This window comes from Columba livia, chromosome 5 (genome assembly GCF_036013475.1).
Source record: "Columba livia isolate bColLiv1 breed racing homer chromosome 5, bColLiv1.pat.W.v2, whole genome shotgun sequence".
Taxonomy (NCBI): Eukaryota; Metazoa; Chordata; class Aves; order Columbiformes; family Columbidae; genus Columba; species Columba livia.
Genome location: NC_088606.1, coordinates 39,347,206 through 39,365,885, shown reverse-complemented (window position 1 = coordinate 39,365,885; position 18,680 = coordinate 39,347,206). Strand labels below are relative to the sequence as shown.

Here is an 18,680-nt window from a genome sequence, read left to right as displayed (position 1 = left end):
GACTTACCCAGGAAGTTCCTGCTGGGCATAACCTCCTTAATTTGGACACTTGTGGCTCCCACAGGGATGATGAAGATTTGATTGTAACCTGAAAACAAACAAACAAACAAAACAAAACAAACGAAGACGATTATTCAATATCTGTCTGTGGATGCCATACAGTCACTCTTCTGTGCCAAAGATGTTTATGGTTTCATTGGTGCCTGAACAACTGGATGAACTTTATGGTGGTGGTTTGAACCATTTCAGCTGTCACTTTATCTGCATTCTGAATAGCTTCACCCTACAATATCCACAGGTCAGTCCACGTGTAAAAAGTTCCAATTATGCTTCAGGAAAGAAAGCACAGGAATCAGTACAAAGGGCATTTTTTAGATTTTAAAATCTTTGGAATTTCAGCAAGCATCATATTGGAACTCAACACAGAGAGATTTGGCCATGAGTTTAATTATTATCTTGAAATTTTTCAAAATGGGCCAAATTCAGAAGATGCAGTCCCATTTTTAGCCTTGCACTAATCTTGGTGGAGCTATCAAGACACTGGACAGGGAGAAAGTCTTATGAAGGAGACACATGGCTATGTTCATATGTGACATTTACAGCATCTGCTGGAGATTGAGCAGGGAAGACTCCAGCAGCAGAAGTACTTCAGAAGAGCAGAAGAGACTGAGGAAGTGATTCCCAGGATATAGCCATTTTCATTTCAATACATTTTCTGATGCTAAAGCAGCTAAAGAGCCACATGCCATACAGACATTTCAAGTGAACGTCCAAGCCTGTCTACAACAATCACGTGAGCATGTGTCCCCACCAGCCCTTGTAGATGTTAGGTTTAACTCTCTCTTTCTCACCTGACCATACTACCTAGATCATCTGTACCTTTGGGGAGGCTGGGCACATCAAAAGTGCCCTTCACACTGTAGCAGGTGCTGCCGTCTCCTCCACACTGCAAGCACTTGTCCTCCTTCTTGGCAGATTCCAACATGTTATCACAGCCAACGGCCTGTCAGAGCACAGGAGTATTGATATGAATAAACAGTAATGAAAGATGAAGAAAGGGAAAGCGAAAAGTAAAGAAGGAGAAAGGAGGAGAAAGGAGAAGAAAAAATGGCCAAATGCTGGACTGATCTAATGAGAAGTCTGAATCTAGGGAGTCTAGGAAGTCAGGACAGGGAAAGAGTTGTCAGGAGAACAGAGTTGGCATCTTCTATTTCACATTCAGAGACAGATGGAGAAATGCTGTCCACATGCTCCTCAGCACCTTGGGAGGTGAATGATCCTCCTTTTCTGATGCTATTATGAAAGGTCAAGTAGAATAAAGGGAAGCAACAGAAAGACTGGCAGACCCAATGGTAAATGAAGGAAACAGCAAGATGACTAACCCGACAAACTCCCTCTACACAGATGTCTCGCTTGCCAGGTTCACAGGTAGTCCCATCTACCACTGCTTCCTTGTGCCTGTAGTAGAAGTTTTCTCCCTTTGGAATACAGTTTAACTCACACTTATTAGGCGCTGGTTAGGAGAGAAAAAAAAACCAACAACATTATATAATATTGCTAATAGCTTGATAATGCATCAGGAGCCTGGTTTTAGACCACAGGAGCAGAAACAGAGAATGGGCTGATATTAAGTAGCAGATACTGAACATATTTCTGTGTCACAAACTGCTGGGGGCTGGAAAAAACCCTGGTAAAGCCTCACTGTATGTAACCATTTCCTCAGGCACCTTGGCTGGCCAGTGGTGGAGCGAGGACGTAGGGCCAGGTAGGTACTTGGTTATTCCTTAGTAGGACTGTTCTTATGCTCCCTTGGAGTACAAGGCTTTCTACAATGAGAACAAGTGCTGATAGAGAACACAAGGGAGCTGTTATCTTAATGACCAACAAACAAAACTTTAAATTAATCTTGAAATCTCTCGTAATTTGTTAAAAAACTGTGAATGATAACACATCAAAGCTCAGAGCAAGGACTGCTGGTTCCTACACCTGCCTTCTGAGCTGATTCTTCAGGAAAGCATGGGCCAATTGTCATATTTTCAGTAGCGCTCATCAAGTTATATGTATTTGTTTCTCCTGTGCCCTGCTCCTATTTTTTGCCAATACTGAAAAATGCAGCAGAACTTCTGCCTCTCTAATACTTCAAGACCTAGCTGCAACCACTTCCAGCTTTCTTGGGCAATATTTCTGAAAGAATGGCTCTTACAAGAGACATATGCACCCACTGTCTTTGTGAGAGTAATGGTTTGCTGCTGGCAAAGTTTTTTCCATGCCACCCGCTGCCCCACTCTCCAGCTAAGGAAGTACCTTATGAGGATACTATAGTAAAAAACATTACAATCACTTCAAAACATACTGTTCATAGTTAGGGATGAAGTGTAACCCTCCATATTTATCATTACCTCCATAATATGGAAGCCACTTGTATTTCTTTCCTTGGAATTCTGTCCCATCGAACTCTGCACATTGCTCTGCCCGGAAATCCCGAGAGCCTTCTGGGCAGCTCTGTTTGGAGGAGAAAATGTTTGTATCGGGCCATTACAAAAAGGAGGGAAAATAAGTGAACAACAAAAAATTGCTTTTTATTTGTTATTGCTCCCATATAAAGTTAGGGACATAAATTCAACATGCTTTTGAAGGGGTGCTGTTGAGGAACCACATTCACCAGTGATGCTAGAGAAACTAATAATGACATATTGCCTCTGAACAATATGATGTCTGTCTTGGGGAAAAAAAAAAGCAACAGGCAAAGAAGAAGAAAAAAAAAAAAAGGCAAAAACGGAGCGCTGTACCTGAACGTTGCATGACCGATAGCTTCGAGTTGGTCCAACGCAACTAGAAGTACCTTCTGTCCTGGAAGACAAAAAAACAACATGAAAGTCTCTGAAGAATATATATGCAAAAAATCACCTCATGGCAGACTTTACAAATCACCTTCACATCAAGCATATCACCCTCACACAGTTTCTTGAAACAGCAAAATAACTAAAATGCACTTTTTTTCCACTAAAGCAAGATGGGCTCTTCTTGTGCTTTTTTCTGCTATGGTTTACATTCTGTCATGAATGAGACATGCACCATGAATGATTACAGTACAGTTCTTCAGGGTCATGTTTCAACTAAATAATAGAAGCAGAGCTTTTAGTCCTTTGTCCACCAGTAAACAGTCGAGGTGTCCATACCAGAACCAGCCAGAGGGTAGTGGCCAGTTCAGCATAGGTACACACAGCATCTTACCTGCTGTTTACATGCATATATGCTAGGCAAAGTAGTAGGAAGAGTTAACACACCTATGGAAAGTGTGCAAAACCCTCATCCCAGTCAAATTACTCCATTTGAGAATTATGGAGTAACAGTTACAGAGGAAATTGATCTGAAAAGCCAACCAATGTCTAATATCTCAGTATTCCTCAAATGGAGAAACAGGCTTTCAGGGATTCTGGCAGGCAGCCTTCAAAAAAGACCTTTCTTTATTCTGGGTGGGAAGAAGCAGTGGTCCATAACTGGATTCTTCCATTAAAAATCCCCCTCTCATTTCATTAGACATAAAGAGGCTGTTTCAGGATATTATTGAGAGTTTGCCTTGTTTTGTTTTGCTTTTTTGTTTTGCCTTTTTGTTGTTGTTGTTTTTGTTTTATCCACAACAGAATCTCAAAGGTCCATCATTCCCAACAGGTGCAGTCCCAGTCACCATCCTCACTGCATCTTACCCAGCTGCAGATGAGATGGCACAGCACTCATGCTGCTCAAGCCAACTCCACTCTTCCATTTCTTCTAGGGCAATTTACCTTCCTGGCAATCATAAGCCTGAGAAAATGTTGGCACAGTCACCAGCTCTCAGGGGAGGCACCTGCTGCTCTGGACTGTTTTTCTTCTCCCCCAGGCCTGCCAGCTAGACCTGGATGAAGGAGCTCCTGCCATCCCAACCGCCTGATTGCACAGCCTCAGATCTCAGAGAGATACAACTGTGCTCTAGAGAAGGAGCCAAAGCAAGGACATGTTGAAGAGAGTGCTATTCAAAACAGCAGTGACGAGACTGAAGCTGAGGATCATCTCAAAGTGGACACAGGTGATTTATTGCCCTGGAATCAAACATCAAGTCTTTTTTGTTCTGAATGTGTATTGGAACATAAGTGCAGGAGTTCAGTAACAGAAAAACACTTATAAAGAAAGAAAAAGGAGGTTATTCTTTACCTTTGGGAATAGCAGCGCCGCTGCCGAAAGCTGACTCCACCACCACAGCTCCGACTGCACTTGCCCCATTCACCCCAGCTCCCCCAGACATCAATCTGCCGTTTCATGCGGTGGCCCTATAGATAAAAACGCCCACAGACATATCAAACAGACATGGCAACACAGGAAAAAAATAAACACAATGAAAATGAAGCAGAGCTCCTATGTGTTCTCCTGGAAAAGATAATATCTTGCTGGGCTGTGTTGCTAGTATGAAAAGCGTCAGAGAATAATACCTCAGAAACGTCAAGCCTCTAAAGCCATACAGCACATCCATCTTTATAATCTCCCTTAAACTGTTACTGTTTGTCTATTCATAGAATCTCAGCACTTTCAAATATATATCCAAGAGAGGATAGCATCTGCATCTCAGCAAGGCAGCAAATGCAATTAATTACTTCAGGGACTATGAGCACTGTCACTCCATACCAGTTCAACAGAGAAACGTAATCCCAAATCCTTTGCTCCAACCCAAACACCTAAGAGAAATAAAGGGAGCAGTAAGGAAACCACTGGAACACACTTTTTACTGCAGCAGAATTCCATACATGGATCTTGCCCCCCAGGCTAACTAACGGTTCCCAATGATGAGGTCGAGGTCTGGGCCATCATTAGCTACAGCCTTAATTAATTTTGTGTTTAGAATGTATGAATGGATCCTGACATTAAGAGAAATAAGCATGCTAATATAGACAAAAAATTACAAGTGCAATGGATCGAGCCAAAAAACTATCTTAGAAGCACATGTAATATCGTATTTCAGGAAAAAAGGGCCTCTTGCAGCTGATGGGACCCACATGCAGCAGGACATGGGGCTTTAGAGGGAAGAATAGCAATATCCTGAGGAAAAAAAAAAATGCAAGATGCAACAGAATTAGTTCCACTTAGGAAAAGAAGGAAAATGCAGGGTTATACAGAGAGTGACGCTGTAGAAAAAAGGGTTTGCTGTGCAGCTGCGCCTATAGGGCCATTTATGTGTATAATATACAACTGAGAAGATAATGCATGTGGAGGGGTTTTGATAGATAAAGATTTGTTGCTGAATTAGTCAGGCTCAAAGGAATCTCAAGGCCTCTTAGAGAAGCTGAGAACAGAATCTGCTGTGAGAGAGAGGGGCGTTCCTCAATCACCGAGGTCCTGGTGTGGCGTGAAGCATTGGACGTATCATCAGTGAGACTCCAGCGCATGGACAGCCCACGATACTCATTTAGCGAATCCATGCTTGGAGCGTGGACGCGTGATTAGAACATAGTTACGTATATAAGGAGACTTGTTTCTGTAATAAATGGCTTTAGCGTGATTCACATAGAATCGACTTGTTTTGCTGAGTCCTTATTTCATTCCTACAAACGCATACATTTGGTCACTTAGACATTTGATGTGGTGAAAAGTAGACAGACAGAGAAACAACAGGTAAAAAATTATTGAGATGTAGTCACGTGGTATTATTCCCTTCCATGCACAGAGCATTGCACCAAATCTGCAGAACCCTGGGTCTGGGTCCCATACTGTCCTCCGGCTTCATACAGCCCCTTCTGATTTGGAGACAGCAGCCCCACATTCGCATCCTCTACATTTCCCTGCTCATGCATTGTTTCCATTCCTTCCTCTTGTCCCACCTGCATCCTCATGTGAGCTATGCCCTGATGGTCACCCAGCTGGTAAGAGCCATCGTAAGGGTTTTCCACTGGAGTGGAGGAACATAGAAATGGAGAATTTCACCATAGCATGAATCTTAACCCTACTCAGCAAGTACTTTCCACCCAGCCAGATCACATTCTGAGACCTACAGAGAAGGCACAAGGTCCTCACTTTGAAAGCATAACTTTTGCTTCAATTGGCTGATAACTGCTTTTACATAAAACATCCAGGTCTCTGCTAGAAATAGGAGCTATCCTAATAAATTAACCAATGAATCCAACACAGGCAAGATGTATGGGTTAATTCTCCCTTGCCATGTAAACAGTTTTCGTAACTTTCTACACATACTCTCTGCCTGACCATATGTCCCTGAATCATTATCTGGTTTCACTTTTTCACCTTCTTTTAAGGAATAATTCCCTGCTGCTGCCAGAGCAACAGTCAGAGATATTAGCTGATCATATTTATGCACTTACTACCAAATTATCCACAACTATCTAACTGAAGAGTCACCCCAGATTCTTTCTGCCTAGTACCCATATTGCTCTAACGTGAAACACTTTCTTCTGAACTCATGTTATTTGATTTCCCTCACACAAGTTTTGTGTGATTCTCTCTTAATACCTCTGCAAGCAAAACCCTTCATGACAAGTGTTCTGGTTCAGGCTAACTCTGTTTGCCTTCACCCTGCTCACTCAATGGCACTACCCAGGTTACAGCCACTTCTACATACCTTCTCTCTGCCAAGTCAACATCTCCCTGACCCTTAGCCAAACCCTTCTCCCATTCTTCTATTCCAGATTATGAGCTCAGTGTTTGCCTTCTGCATTCTGATTTGCCTTTCTGGAGATAATCCCATCAACAGAGTTTTTACTTCCAGCCAGGCATCTTATTTTCCCAAGTTTTTCTTTCAGGCACTTAATTCCTCCCCCTGTAATCCTTCCTCCCTTACTCTCAAAAGAATGAAGCATGCTACTACTTCTTTTTTTTTGCTGTCTTATTCCTCTGTATCAACTGACTGATTTAGGAGGAGTATTAGCTCACCCTGGAAACAAGGGACCTTTCAGTCAGCATAAGGGAGAAAACATGTAGAGAAAAATCCAGAGGAAGAGCATTTGAAAGTCAGATTACTGGAAGGCAATTAGGATAGAAAGCCCTTCCCTGACACACACACCAACCTGATAAATATTCTAATATCCCTCCTACAGAAATGGAATTCTTTATTCCTTCTGTTGAGAGCAAAATCTGCAGGGACTCTTTGTTGTAAGGTTTATGCATCTGCAGAGTGCAGGAGCAAAGATTTTCTCAGAAGCGCTCCATTCATGTATACCCTAAAAGGAGTATCAGCCAGAAGAATCCTCCCAAAGCTGTATAGTGTTACAGAAATATTTTAATAGGGGTCGAACTCCAACAGAAATCTGTGCACAGTCCTCATTACTTCAGCAACTACATGTATGTGTATGCAGGCAAATATAAAGCTGCATATTAATAAGAAATCTATTATTACATAATCTTATGATAAGATGTTTTCACATGCTATCAGCTCTTCATAGTTTCCGTTCTTAAAGCCTCTTTCTACTCTCTTCAGATTCTGTTGCCAGTCAGGCTAAATCCCAGTTCCTCCTGGACCCCAGAAATAAAAATCTATGAAATTAATCACTGTTTCTGATTCACTCAACTCCATTCCTCCCTTGCTTCAGTCTAGCATGCATACAAGAACGCAGATCCTTTATCTGCAACAGGTATATATTTGTGGTGGTTGCAGTTACCTCTGGGCCACCTGGATAGCAGGGTAAGTCAGGCATGCAGGGGAGAACAATTCCCATTGCACAGGTGCAGTGAGCCCAAACCCTGAGGCACCCCTTCCATGCTCCTGCGGGTCCTGCCCTGCAGGGAAAGATCCCCCTTCTGCCTGGGGAGGTAGCAACAGTCACTGCTGACAGCCTCATGCACCTGCGACCCACATCATAGCCTGAGCGGGATGGCATGGAACTGTATGATCTGAAAAATTCTGGACGTAGACAAGTGGTGGAAAAATGTCAGACTGTCACCTCATCCTAAGTGTGGTCAGAGTGGAAAAACAGCGACTAAAGTAAATGATCTCACAACCCTATAAAAAGCAATCCTGAGTGAGGCCGGTTGAGCTCTCTGGGGTCGCAAGGGGCTGTGACCTGCATTGCCCTCTGACAGGGACACCTGCCAGAGCTGGTTTCATGAAGAGTCAGGGATTATCTGCTGATGATTTCGCGAGTATCCAAAGGCCTAATTTCATGCTGCTTGATTATCATCTGCTGATTGGGCAAAGATAGATTTCTTGAGACTCAAGGAATTCCTGTTGAGAATGCCAACACATTAAAAGTGAGTAATTCGCTAAATTTACCTACAGGTATACCCCCACATACATTCAAATATCCATGGATTAACATGCACATGAGTGTGAGATTTATAAATTTGTATATATGTGTCTTTATCTATGTATCTGTGTGCATGTGTATGTAATCTTATTTATTTCTTTGTAAGTAAATTGTGACCCTTGCCATTTTCAAATCTCTGATCAAGTCTCTGTTTTGATTATAACAAATCACAGGAAATTGTTTTAAATCACTTTATTAATCAGCTGCCAATCAAGTGCCAGTGGAAATCATGTATTAAACTTGTGACCTACCTCAATAAATTTCAAATTGTTGCTAAATCAAGAGTGTTTAAAATAATTCATCTGCAACAATATTTTAATGTTTCATAGAAAGCATACAACCATCTTACTTGACTTCTAAAACCTCCAGAACGGACAGTCAGTTAATGCTGAACTGCTGTATCTAGTTTTATTGCCTGTTAAGACGAGAGAAACACAGAGCTTCTGAGGATATTGATGATGCACGTGACCCTGGCACCACATGTTCTTGGTGCTCATTGGTAAACAGGCTGCTGTGGTATAAAAGTTGAGAAGGCCAGTGATTTCACTTTTATGAACACTGCATTGCTTTCATCAGTTCCTAGATAGGTGCACTGCTGATGTAATGGCAGCATCTGCTGTTATTAGACCAACTGTGTCTGATATAACCAGCAAGTAAAAGGACTCTGCCTCTGAGTCACCAGAGCTCCAGACTTTGCCTTTAGAGACGATACCAATACGCATCAGACACACAAATCTGGAAAAGGGCTCGAGCTAGCATAATATATATTTATATATAGTATTTATTTTTATAAATGAAACAGGCACTGGAAGGAGAGCTACCAATGGGACTTGACTCCAAAAGACAGAAAATGTTGGTAGTATGTAGAAATACTTCAGAAAGGGTCCTTGAAATATTTTTCAGTCAGTCTGATGAGATGGATAGGAAACTATGCATAGGAAGAGGACTGTACTTCTTATACAGAAACATTGCAGGCATGCAGTGATCCACAAAATTCATATAACCAAACACGGACTAGCAATTCAGCATGAGTAATTTCCTCGTGTCTTGTTGCAATTCAAATGCAACCAAAATACTAGCAAGCTATCAAAGCAAACATCAATTTACCATACAGTCCAAAGTGAGCAGTGAAGGTCTGCAGTCACAGGTCCAAACAACCTAAATCTCAGCCATGTTCTTACCCCTGTTGTTTCCCTCACTCCTTGGACACCTCTGAGGGCCTAGGGATAATCAACCTGAATTATTCCATGATTCGTTGTGCTGCTTTCCCAGACTAACAAGTGGCAACAAAACACCATGTTACACCACTCAAACAGTTGCTGCTTGAAGAACATGGCTGCTGATACCCACGCTATGCACAAGAGGTTTTGGACAATGGTAGTGCTTGCTTTTAGTTCAGCTGGTGACATAGATTTGGTCCAGTGAGCTGCAACTGAAGAATCTTTTTGGATACGTTAAAGTTGTTACTGTGATGTCTTAAGCTGCAGCACACAGTTACAAGACTCCATTCAAATCTGATAGAAATCTCAGTGCCAACACTGAGAACATGGTGAGAAAACCTAGACATTGGAGGTTGACTACAAGGCCCTACTGAAAACAAATAATGCTGTCTGATTAAATGAGTGATGTGGAGCTGATTCCCCAGATGTCACTGTTATTTTATGCAGTGTTTCTGTAGCTTAAATCTATAGTCAAAACCAGAGTCTTTCTAACATTTCTTATTATTTCTGAAATAACACTACATCCTTTTATTTAACTATCTGCTTTCTTGGGTTTACAGTTTCTGAAATAAGGTTAATGTTTATTTTGACACACCCCTGAACTGTAGACTTATGTATGAAAGATGGGTGAAAAACAAATGCTTTGCAGAAGAAAGTTATCACCACAGTCATTTATTCCATAATGGTTTCATTGTCAAAGTCTCAGCAAGTAAGAAGTCTCCAGTGAAAAAATACAGCTTTGTTAATCTTGAATAATAATTGCTTAGAGAAAAGTTAATTAAGGAAGCATAGAAAAAAAGAAATGGTCAAGGTGCCCCAACAACTGGCTGCTCCCTGTGGGCTGGGGCCAGTAGCAGGACGCTCTCCTGGGGTGGCAGGGCCAGCCAGGGCACAGCCCCAGCCCTGGGCACCTCCAGCCAAAGCCAGGCTGCGACATGGGACCACAGGTAGGCTTGGCCTGTCAGGGCTCAAGGCCACCAGGGCAGGGCTGTGGGGAGTCTTGCTGCAGCATTGCTGGGACAGGAGCTGACAGCCTTGGGGGGGCTGACATGGGGTTCTGGGCCACGGGCAGGGTGCGGGGAGCCCAGTCAGGGCCAGTAAAGCCTCATAGTGCCTTCAGGGACCTGATGAAAACAACTCACATGGACTATAGCCTTAGAACACATGTTTTTCTTGACATGAATAATTTATTTCTCCTTTCTATATCCAGAGGACCTACCCAGTACTACAATGATGACCACCTATAATGTTTCCATATTGCTAAGCCCTGCAAAACATGTGTCATTCAACACACACTTAATTGAAAGGGAGCTGAAAAAAGATCAGTATATCTCACACATTTATAATGTAGATATATGCTACTATTCCAAAATATGTGTTTTCAAGATAAATCCATCTGCAGCTGGTTATGCTATTAGCTGAAAATGCAACAAAAAAACCCAAGGGAATGAATCGGAACCACATCAGCAAAGCATTTTTAATAATTCTGTCTTAACCATTGTTCTTGGCTCAGACACAGCAGGCTTGCAAAGAGCTTTGAAGGTGAAGAATGCCAAGTACTATTTTTATGAATAATGAATAAGCAAAGAATTGCATTTGAGCAAAACTAGAAAAACAGGAATGAAAGTGAACAACATGGTGATGGCAGGAAGCGAAATACAAAATGGGACAGAAGAAGAGAGTGTCTTATTAAGACAAACCACTTCACAAAGTGAAGGAAAAAAATCCCAAGGCTTCATTAGTTTTACTGGCTTCTGGTTTACACTCACTGGGTATTTCTCTTTTCATTCCCCTATATCACCCTGGCCATGGCTTGTTAGCACATCCCCTCTAACAAATCCGCTAAAATCCCTCAGTTCCCTGATGCCTTCATCTCCTCAAAACACTTTAGGTTCTCCCTACATCACTTAACCCACTCCCTCATTGTTCCCAATTCTTTTTCATGTTCCCTGTGTTCTGTGTCACTCTTCTGCCTCTTCTTGGGCTGTCCCATCATATACCTGGCGCTTTCCACCTCCCTGCTTTCCTGCCAGCCGGGCAGGACACGGTGCATCCCTCACCCCTGCAGAACCACATACATGCTGTCTCACTGGACTGTGCTGGCTTGCTGGCTGGTGAGCAGAGTAGATAACAGCTACTTTTCCAAAATGGAAAGCATACCAGAGACTCTGGGTGGCCTGGAACTGACTAGGCTATAAAAAGAGCTCTCTAAATACATACAGCCACTGCAGAGAAGTCAAATTAATTCTTGGAATCCTTGTGGAAGAAATTGTGGACACTCAGAAAACTCCACAAAGAGGGGGATTGTGAGAAAACTTTATGAGCCCAAACTTATTTGGAAATATGGATGAAACACACAGTATGAAGTCACCAGAAGCCGTTTATCCAAGGGACCTACCAGGAACTCAAGTTGAAATGGATAAACTCTTACATACTAATAGGCAAGCCTCTCAGCTAAAACCACCTTGGCATTTGATTATTGGAAACTAGAAAATCTGACACCAGTTTACAAAAGGGTTCCAGGGGAACTCAAGGAACTGCAACCCCTGGTATGAGTACAGGCTCGGAGATGAAGGCATTGAGAGCAGTCCTGCCAAGAAGGACTTGTGGGTAGTGGTGGTTGAAAAGCTGGACATGAGGTAGCAATGTGCACTTGCAGCCCAGAAGGCCAATCATATCTTGGGCTGCATAAAAAGGAGCATGGCCAGCAAGTGAAGAGAGGTGGTTCTGCCCCTCTGCTCTGCTCTGGTGAGACCCCACCTGGAGTCCTGTGTCCAGCTCTGGAGCCCTCAGCACAGGAAAGACATGGACCTGTTGGAGAGGGGCCAGAGGAGGCCACAGAAATGATCAGAGGGCTGGAACAGCTCTGCTGTGAGGACAGGCTGAGAGAGTTGGGGTTGTTCAGCCTGAAGAAGAGAAGGTTCTGGGGAAATCTAGTTGTGGCCTTTCAGTACTTAAAAGAGGTCTATAAGAAGGACGAGGACAAACTTTTTATCAGGGCTTGTTGCAATAGGACAAGGGGTAATGGGTTTAAACTAAACCAGGGTAGATTTAGAAGAATTTGGATTTAGATTTGTAAGAAATTTTTTTACTATGAGAGTGGCAAAACACTGGCCCAGGTTGCCCAAAGAGGTGGTAGACGCCCTGTCCCTGGAAACATTCCAGGCCAGCCTGGACGGAGCTCTGAGCAACCTGATCTAGTTGAAGATGTTCCTGCTCATTGCAGGGGAGTTGGACTACATGACCTTTAAAGGCCTCTTCCACACCAAACTATTCTATAAACTATACACCACATAGCGTAAACCTGACATCTACTAATAAATCAATAGAAATTATAACAAAGAGCAAGATTAACAGGCACTTGCATAAATACAGTATATTTGGGAAAAAGTCAAGGATTTTTTTATAAGGCAAATCCTTCTAACAGTATTGCAGTTCTTTGAGAGATTCACAAACATGTCAACAAGGGTAACCTGTCAGATACACTCAGATTTCCAAAACGTTTTCAACACTTAAAGCTTTGAAGGAAGCTAAGCAGCTGGAAAGAAAGTCCTTGCATGAATGATGAGCAGGAGGCCCAGAGACAAAACCAGGTAGGAGTGAAATCTCCATCTACTGCAAGAACTGACATTAACAGCAGAATTCCATGAGGAACCTGAACTGCTCAACACATTTATAAGCTACACCAAATCCACAAGCAATGAAGGCAGCTGATAAGGGTAATTCAGAGTTATAAAGGACAATAGGGAATCAGAGATAAATTGCAAAGAACTATGGAAAGACATTACAGTATAAGTGACCTGTAACTAAAATGACAGTTGAAATTTCATGTAGGTAACTTAAGTGATGCAGAAGACAAAACACAAATCATATCCTAACAAACAAAATTATTACATATGAGCTGATCTATACCACTCAGGTGCTGGATCTTGGTGTTATGACAGAAACGCTGTGATGCTGGAAGTCTATATGGCTTCAAGGAGACACTGACCAAATTCAAGCAAGAGAAATAGAGTCATATCCCACTCAAAGGGTTTGTAAACTACAAGTAACTGGAGACTGGAATTGTACTGGGGAAAATGTACTTACTTACTATTCTTTTTATAGTTTTTTCTAGACGTCTTTGTGACTTAGCTGGAGACAGGGTATAAGGCAAAATGAACTGGTCCCACCCAGCCAAATTATTCTTGTGCATGTTTTTTTACCCTTCCTCAATAAGAACCTTAATGAAATCTCCTCCTCTTTCTCCCTCCTCACAGTAATTTTCACTGTTTCTGTATGACCTTAACTTTGAGGTCCTTCTCTACCTTTTTCCCTTTCTGTCAGATCTTCGGTTTAGAAGTTTACTCAATAGATTAACAGTGTTTAAAAAATAACAATTTTCATTTCTTTAGAAGAAATTTAAACCATAATTTTAACCTAGAAATGCAAAGTCCTAGAAAGCAATACTGTCCATATGAAAAGTATTTGAATATGATTTTCAGCCAAGCCTCAGACCAGCCTTCACTTTAAGCACTCCTGCAGTACAATCTAGGAACAAATATGAGTATTGGACATGATCTATCAGCTAATCATAGAATCACAGAATCATTTTGGTTGGAAGAGACCGTCAGAATCATCGGGTCCAACCATAACCTAACTCTAGCACTAAACCATGTCCCTAAGAACCTCATCTAAACACCTTTTAAACACATCCAAGGATGGTGACTCCACCACTTCCCTGGGCAGCCTGTTCCAATGCCTGACAACCCTTTCCATGAAGAATTTTTTCCTAATATCCAGTCTAAACCTCCCCTGGCACAATCTGAGGCCATTTCCTTTTGTCCTATAATTTGGTACTTGTGAGAAGAGACCAACACCCTCCATGCTACAACCTCCTTTCAGGTAGTTGTAGACAGCAATAAGGTCTCCTCTCAGCCTCCTTTGCTCCAGGCTAAACAGCCCCAGTTCCCTCAACCGCTCCTCATCAGACTTGTGCTCCAGGACCCTCAACAGCTTCATCACCTTCCTCTGCACTCTCACTAATACATTAATGTTCTTCTTATGATAAGGGGCCCAAAACTGAACACAAGATTCAAGGTGGTGCATCACCAGTATGGCGTACAATCACTTCCCTAATCCTGCTAGCCACACTATTCCTGATACAAGCCAGGATGCTGTTGGCCTTTTTGGCCACCTGGGCACACTGCTGGCTCATGTTCAGCTGGCTGTCAATCAACACCCACACATTCCTTTCCGTCAGGCAGCTTTCCAGCCACTCTTCCCTGAGCCTGTAGCACTGCCTGGGGTTGTTGTGACCCAAGTGCAGGACCTGGACCTTGGCTCTGTGGAACCTCATGGAATTGACCTCAGCCAAATGATCCAACTGGTCCAGATCCCTCTGCATGGCCTTCCTACCCTTCAGCAGATCAACACTCCCACCCAATTTGGTGCATCTGCAAACTTACTGAGGGTGCACTTGATCCCCTCATCCAGATCATTGATAAAGAGATTAAACAGAACTGGCCCCAATACTGAGCCCTGGGGAACACCACTCATGACCAGCCACCGACTGGATTTGGCTCCATTCACCATAGCTCTTTGGGCCCAGCCCTCCAGCCAGTTCTTTACCCATTGCAGAGTACACCCATCCAGCCATGAGCTGCCAGCTTTTCCAGGAGAATGCCTATGGATCATAAAAGTTTAAACAAAACTCTTCTCCTGATGAGCAACTTTCCCTTGAAATAGTCCCATGATGTGGGCAGATAAGACATTTTCAACCTGGAAAGAAGGAATTCCAGATGCAAAAATTTGCTAGTATGAAGTCACACTTGAAAAAAATAAATTAAGGCAGAGAGAAATCTGATTAATGTCATGCTTGTTAAACATAAAGCAACCCCAAAGCATACAACACACACACACAATCACGCCAAATACATGCACGCAACAATAATAGAAGTTATTCACATGGAAAAACCTTCAGAATTTTTTTTCCCTATATCACCAGAAGCACCGTTCTATCAGCAGTAATATTAATAAAACTGGCTGAGCTCTGTCCATATAATTTTATCTTTCTCTGAAAACACAGGGGGAATCATGACAAAAACACTTGAACCTGGCATTTTCCATTATTGCCGCTGCTCACAGCCTTCCTGAAAACAATAACAGGATGACTTGAAATTGCTCTAGACTATTCTGTCTCAGTCTGTTTTAACAGCTAGGGTATAAGGTGGAGAGACATCTTTGTTTTCTTTTTGTATAACCCCTAAACACAACTCCTCCTGACCATCCAGCTATACCTTCTAGTACTACCATAGTGCAAACAATAAAGGAGCCACAAGTAAAGGGTGACCTCCTTTTCCAGATCCTTCAAAGCCTGGTGAAAAGGCACAGACACCACAGGTGCTGTGTGGTAAGACCAGTTCCATATTCTAGCCGGAAAGAAGTGAAGAGTTTAGTTGGTCCCACTAAGGATGGAACCCCAGGCAGGAAATCCTCAGCAGCCAGCAGCTTTAACAAGCAGGAGTCTCTTCTCTTGCTCCTTAATGCTGCCTGTCACGTCTGGCAGATCAATCAGCCGCTCTCAGACTGTGAGCAGAGAGAAGATGTAGGCAATAGCCTCAGCTGCTCCTGATGGCTCAGCCCTGTCAACATTTCTGCCCTTATTCTGCTTGCTGCTTTCCCCAGCCTAACAATCAATAAAATAAAACCAAGTTCAGCTACTCCACTCCAAAAATGGCAGAACAGATAAAAAACTGCAGGCATCAACCTATGTCCTTTAATCACAAGCAGACATGAATCCCTGTAGACCCAGCTTCTCCAGCCTTGCGTAAGCCTGCAGTTCACATGTTTATAGCTGTACTCCCATTAGCACCACTGGTCCATGTGTTTTCAAGTTCACGCTTTCCTGCTTCTGGGACAAAAGGTGTCTGAAAAGCAATCATTTTTTGCATCGGTGGACAGGGTGGATCTAAGAGGTAGGCAGTTCATTCTGGAATAAAACCCACACATGCTCATCTGTGCTGCTTCTGCTGTTTCTAGTTCTCCCACCATCACCCTCTTCTGCCCGGAGTATGCACTATTCACTGCACAGCTGGAGGTGACCCACCTTTCTACCCCTGGGCTGCTATACTGGCAGCTCATTTGATACCAAAAGAAACAAGCACTGCCCTCTCAGCTACAAGGCTGCTCTGGATCGAGTATTCAGCACAGTTAAAGTGACAGAGCCTCAATTTCTTAGAGACATGGTACAACACATGAAAGGAAGTGTTTCTCCATCAATGTGAGGATATCTATGTGACTATCTCTTACACCTCTGCCACTGGGAATTACAAAAGAACAGCACAGGGAAGGGACCTTTTCAATGCCATTTGACATGGATTAAAGTTATTTTTTTAATAAGCTTGCCATGTCAGGTGAAGCCCTAAAGGAGTGGAGAACGGCAATTCTCCAACTTATTTTCCAATCATGCAGCATTCCCTGCCTCTGTTTTCAGTCTCATCCTCTTCTTCCATTCTTTTCTCCCATCACAGATGTACAAAATTTGCATTTATAGCAGCAGGGCTACCACTTCTGCAGCAGTGAAACAGAGGTGTGCAGTCACTTCTTCTCCAGTGCTGTCCTGCCTGTGGGAGTTCAGGCAGCCCAATTACTCTTTTGGTGTATAGTCTGATCTAGCACAGACTTGCATTGGCATCCCTACAATCAGTCCTGCCAGCTCCAGCTCTTAGAATCTGATCCTCTCTTGCTATGGTCCAGCCTATTTGCATTAGCATCTGGTAAGGAATGGCCCATGTGAAGCCAACACCATTTCTCTCTTCCCTCCCAAAAAGAAAAATGGAGAATTACCACAGTGAGTGCTCAGTGCTGCCAGATCATTCTGCTGCCTCATGGCTTGGACAGATCCAGCATGTCTGGGAAACTGAAATTAAATGGTGGCCAAGCGAAACCTGCTCCTTTCACGCAGCGTGCCTTCTAGAGGAGCTACTGATTGCATGCAGGAGATAGTCTAATGCTATGATGCTACGTCAGCCTTCACAGTTGCAGGGTGTTTCAGTTATTTCCCTTCCAAAAATTCACCAGGCGGGAGATAGGCAGGCGAACAGATTAATTGTACAGTGCATTATGTTTCTCGTTCTTTTAAAATATAACTCCATCTTCTATTAGATGTGAGCTACTAAGATCTTCTTTCAGCCTATTTCCATCTGTAAGAAAGGAAATCTATGATGACTAACAAACTTTGCTTGACTTCTGGTCTCTCATCCCTGATCTTCAAAGAAGGCCTAGAAAGCATTCGCAAATGCTGAATCCGGGAGCAGAAATTCGTAATCATACTAGAGATCAGAAGTTATGGATTCATTAATTTTAACGGCATATTTATAGTTTCTCACTACTCCCACAAAACACTTACTCCAGGTGATAATTAGCTCTTTTCCCCTCTTCTCTGTTCCTTTACACCTAACAAACATAACACTTCTTCCTTTGCTAACACTTCCACTCTATTCAGCAGGTCACCTTTTACCTCAGATGTCCAACTAATTAATATAATTGAAGTTAAACTCAGAGAAACTGTTCTCAGACTGCATTTACTTCAGAAAGACCCTACTTTTCTCTCAGAAAGGATGAGGAACCCCAGTTCCTAATAGCTGTGTTCTTTTTCTGACAAAATCAAATTGGCTGAACTAAAGATTATCTCCCCCAGTAAAGAAACTGTGTGGCTTAGACCACTAAGACAAAAGAAAAGAGGAAAAACCAGCTAACCAAAGACCCATTTTTTTTTTTACTTCAAGTGACAATTCTCTGTAGGTTTGAAGCAGATGACACCCCAGACACAAAGACACTACAAGAATTTTGTTGTTTAATTGCCATGTAAGATTTTTCAAAACATGTACCACAGCAGGCCTAATGACTTGGACCTATTAGGTCTTTCAGGAATACTTTCTACAAAACACTTGAGTTGTAGATGTTGACAGTCCTTAGCAGAACTGTCTTTCATTTTTCATAACAGTGTTCAGAAAAGCTTTTACTTACCGAAAATGCAGAAGGTGGCATCACTGCTAGCAGGAGCAGAAGGAACACGTTCTTCATCTCTGCCTGTGGGAACAGAAAGACTATTGATCAGAATTGCTTGCTTCTTTGCTTCTTGTACAGTGGGAAAGCTAAAATACCATACAGTATAAACAAAGGTAGAACTAAA

General features: G+C 42.5%; 1 protein-coding gene across 3 annotated transcripts in view; it reads right to left on the bottom strand.

Moving 5' to 3' along the window:
- PAPLN (papilin, proteoglycan like sulfated glycoprotein) overlaps positions 1 to 18,680 on the bottom strand; it is a 57,344-nt gene that overhangs the window by 26,941 nt on the left and 11,723 nt on the right. For all 3 annotated transcript variants that reach the window (XM_065064504.1, XM_065064505.1, XM_065064506.1), the window contains exons 2-8: positions 18,515 to 18,577; positions 4,192 to 4,307; positions 2,790 to 2,850; positions 2,400 to 2,502; positions 1,383 to 1,513; positions 880 to 1,003; positions 8 to 88 (exon numbers count right to left, since the gene is read on the bottom strand). In XM_065064504.1, coding sequence (XP_064920576.1) covers positions 8 to 88; positions 880 to 1,003; positions 1,383 to 1,513; positions 2,400 to 2,502; positions 2,790 to 2,850; positions 4,192 to 4,307; positions 18,515 to 18,577 — 679 coding nt within the window. The remainder of the gene's footprint in view (positions 1 to 7; positions 89 to 879; positions 1,004 to 1,382; positions 1,514 to 2,399; positions 2,503 to 2,789; positions 2,851 to 4,191; positions 4,308 to 18,514; positions 18,578 to 18,680) is intronic.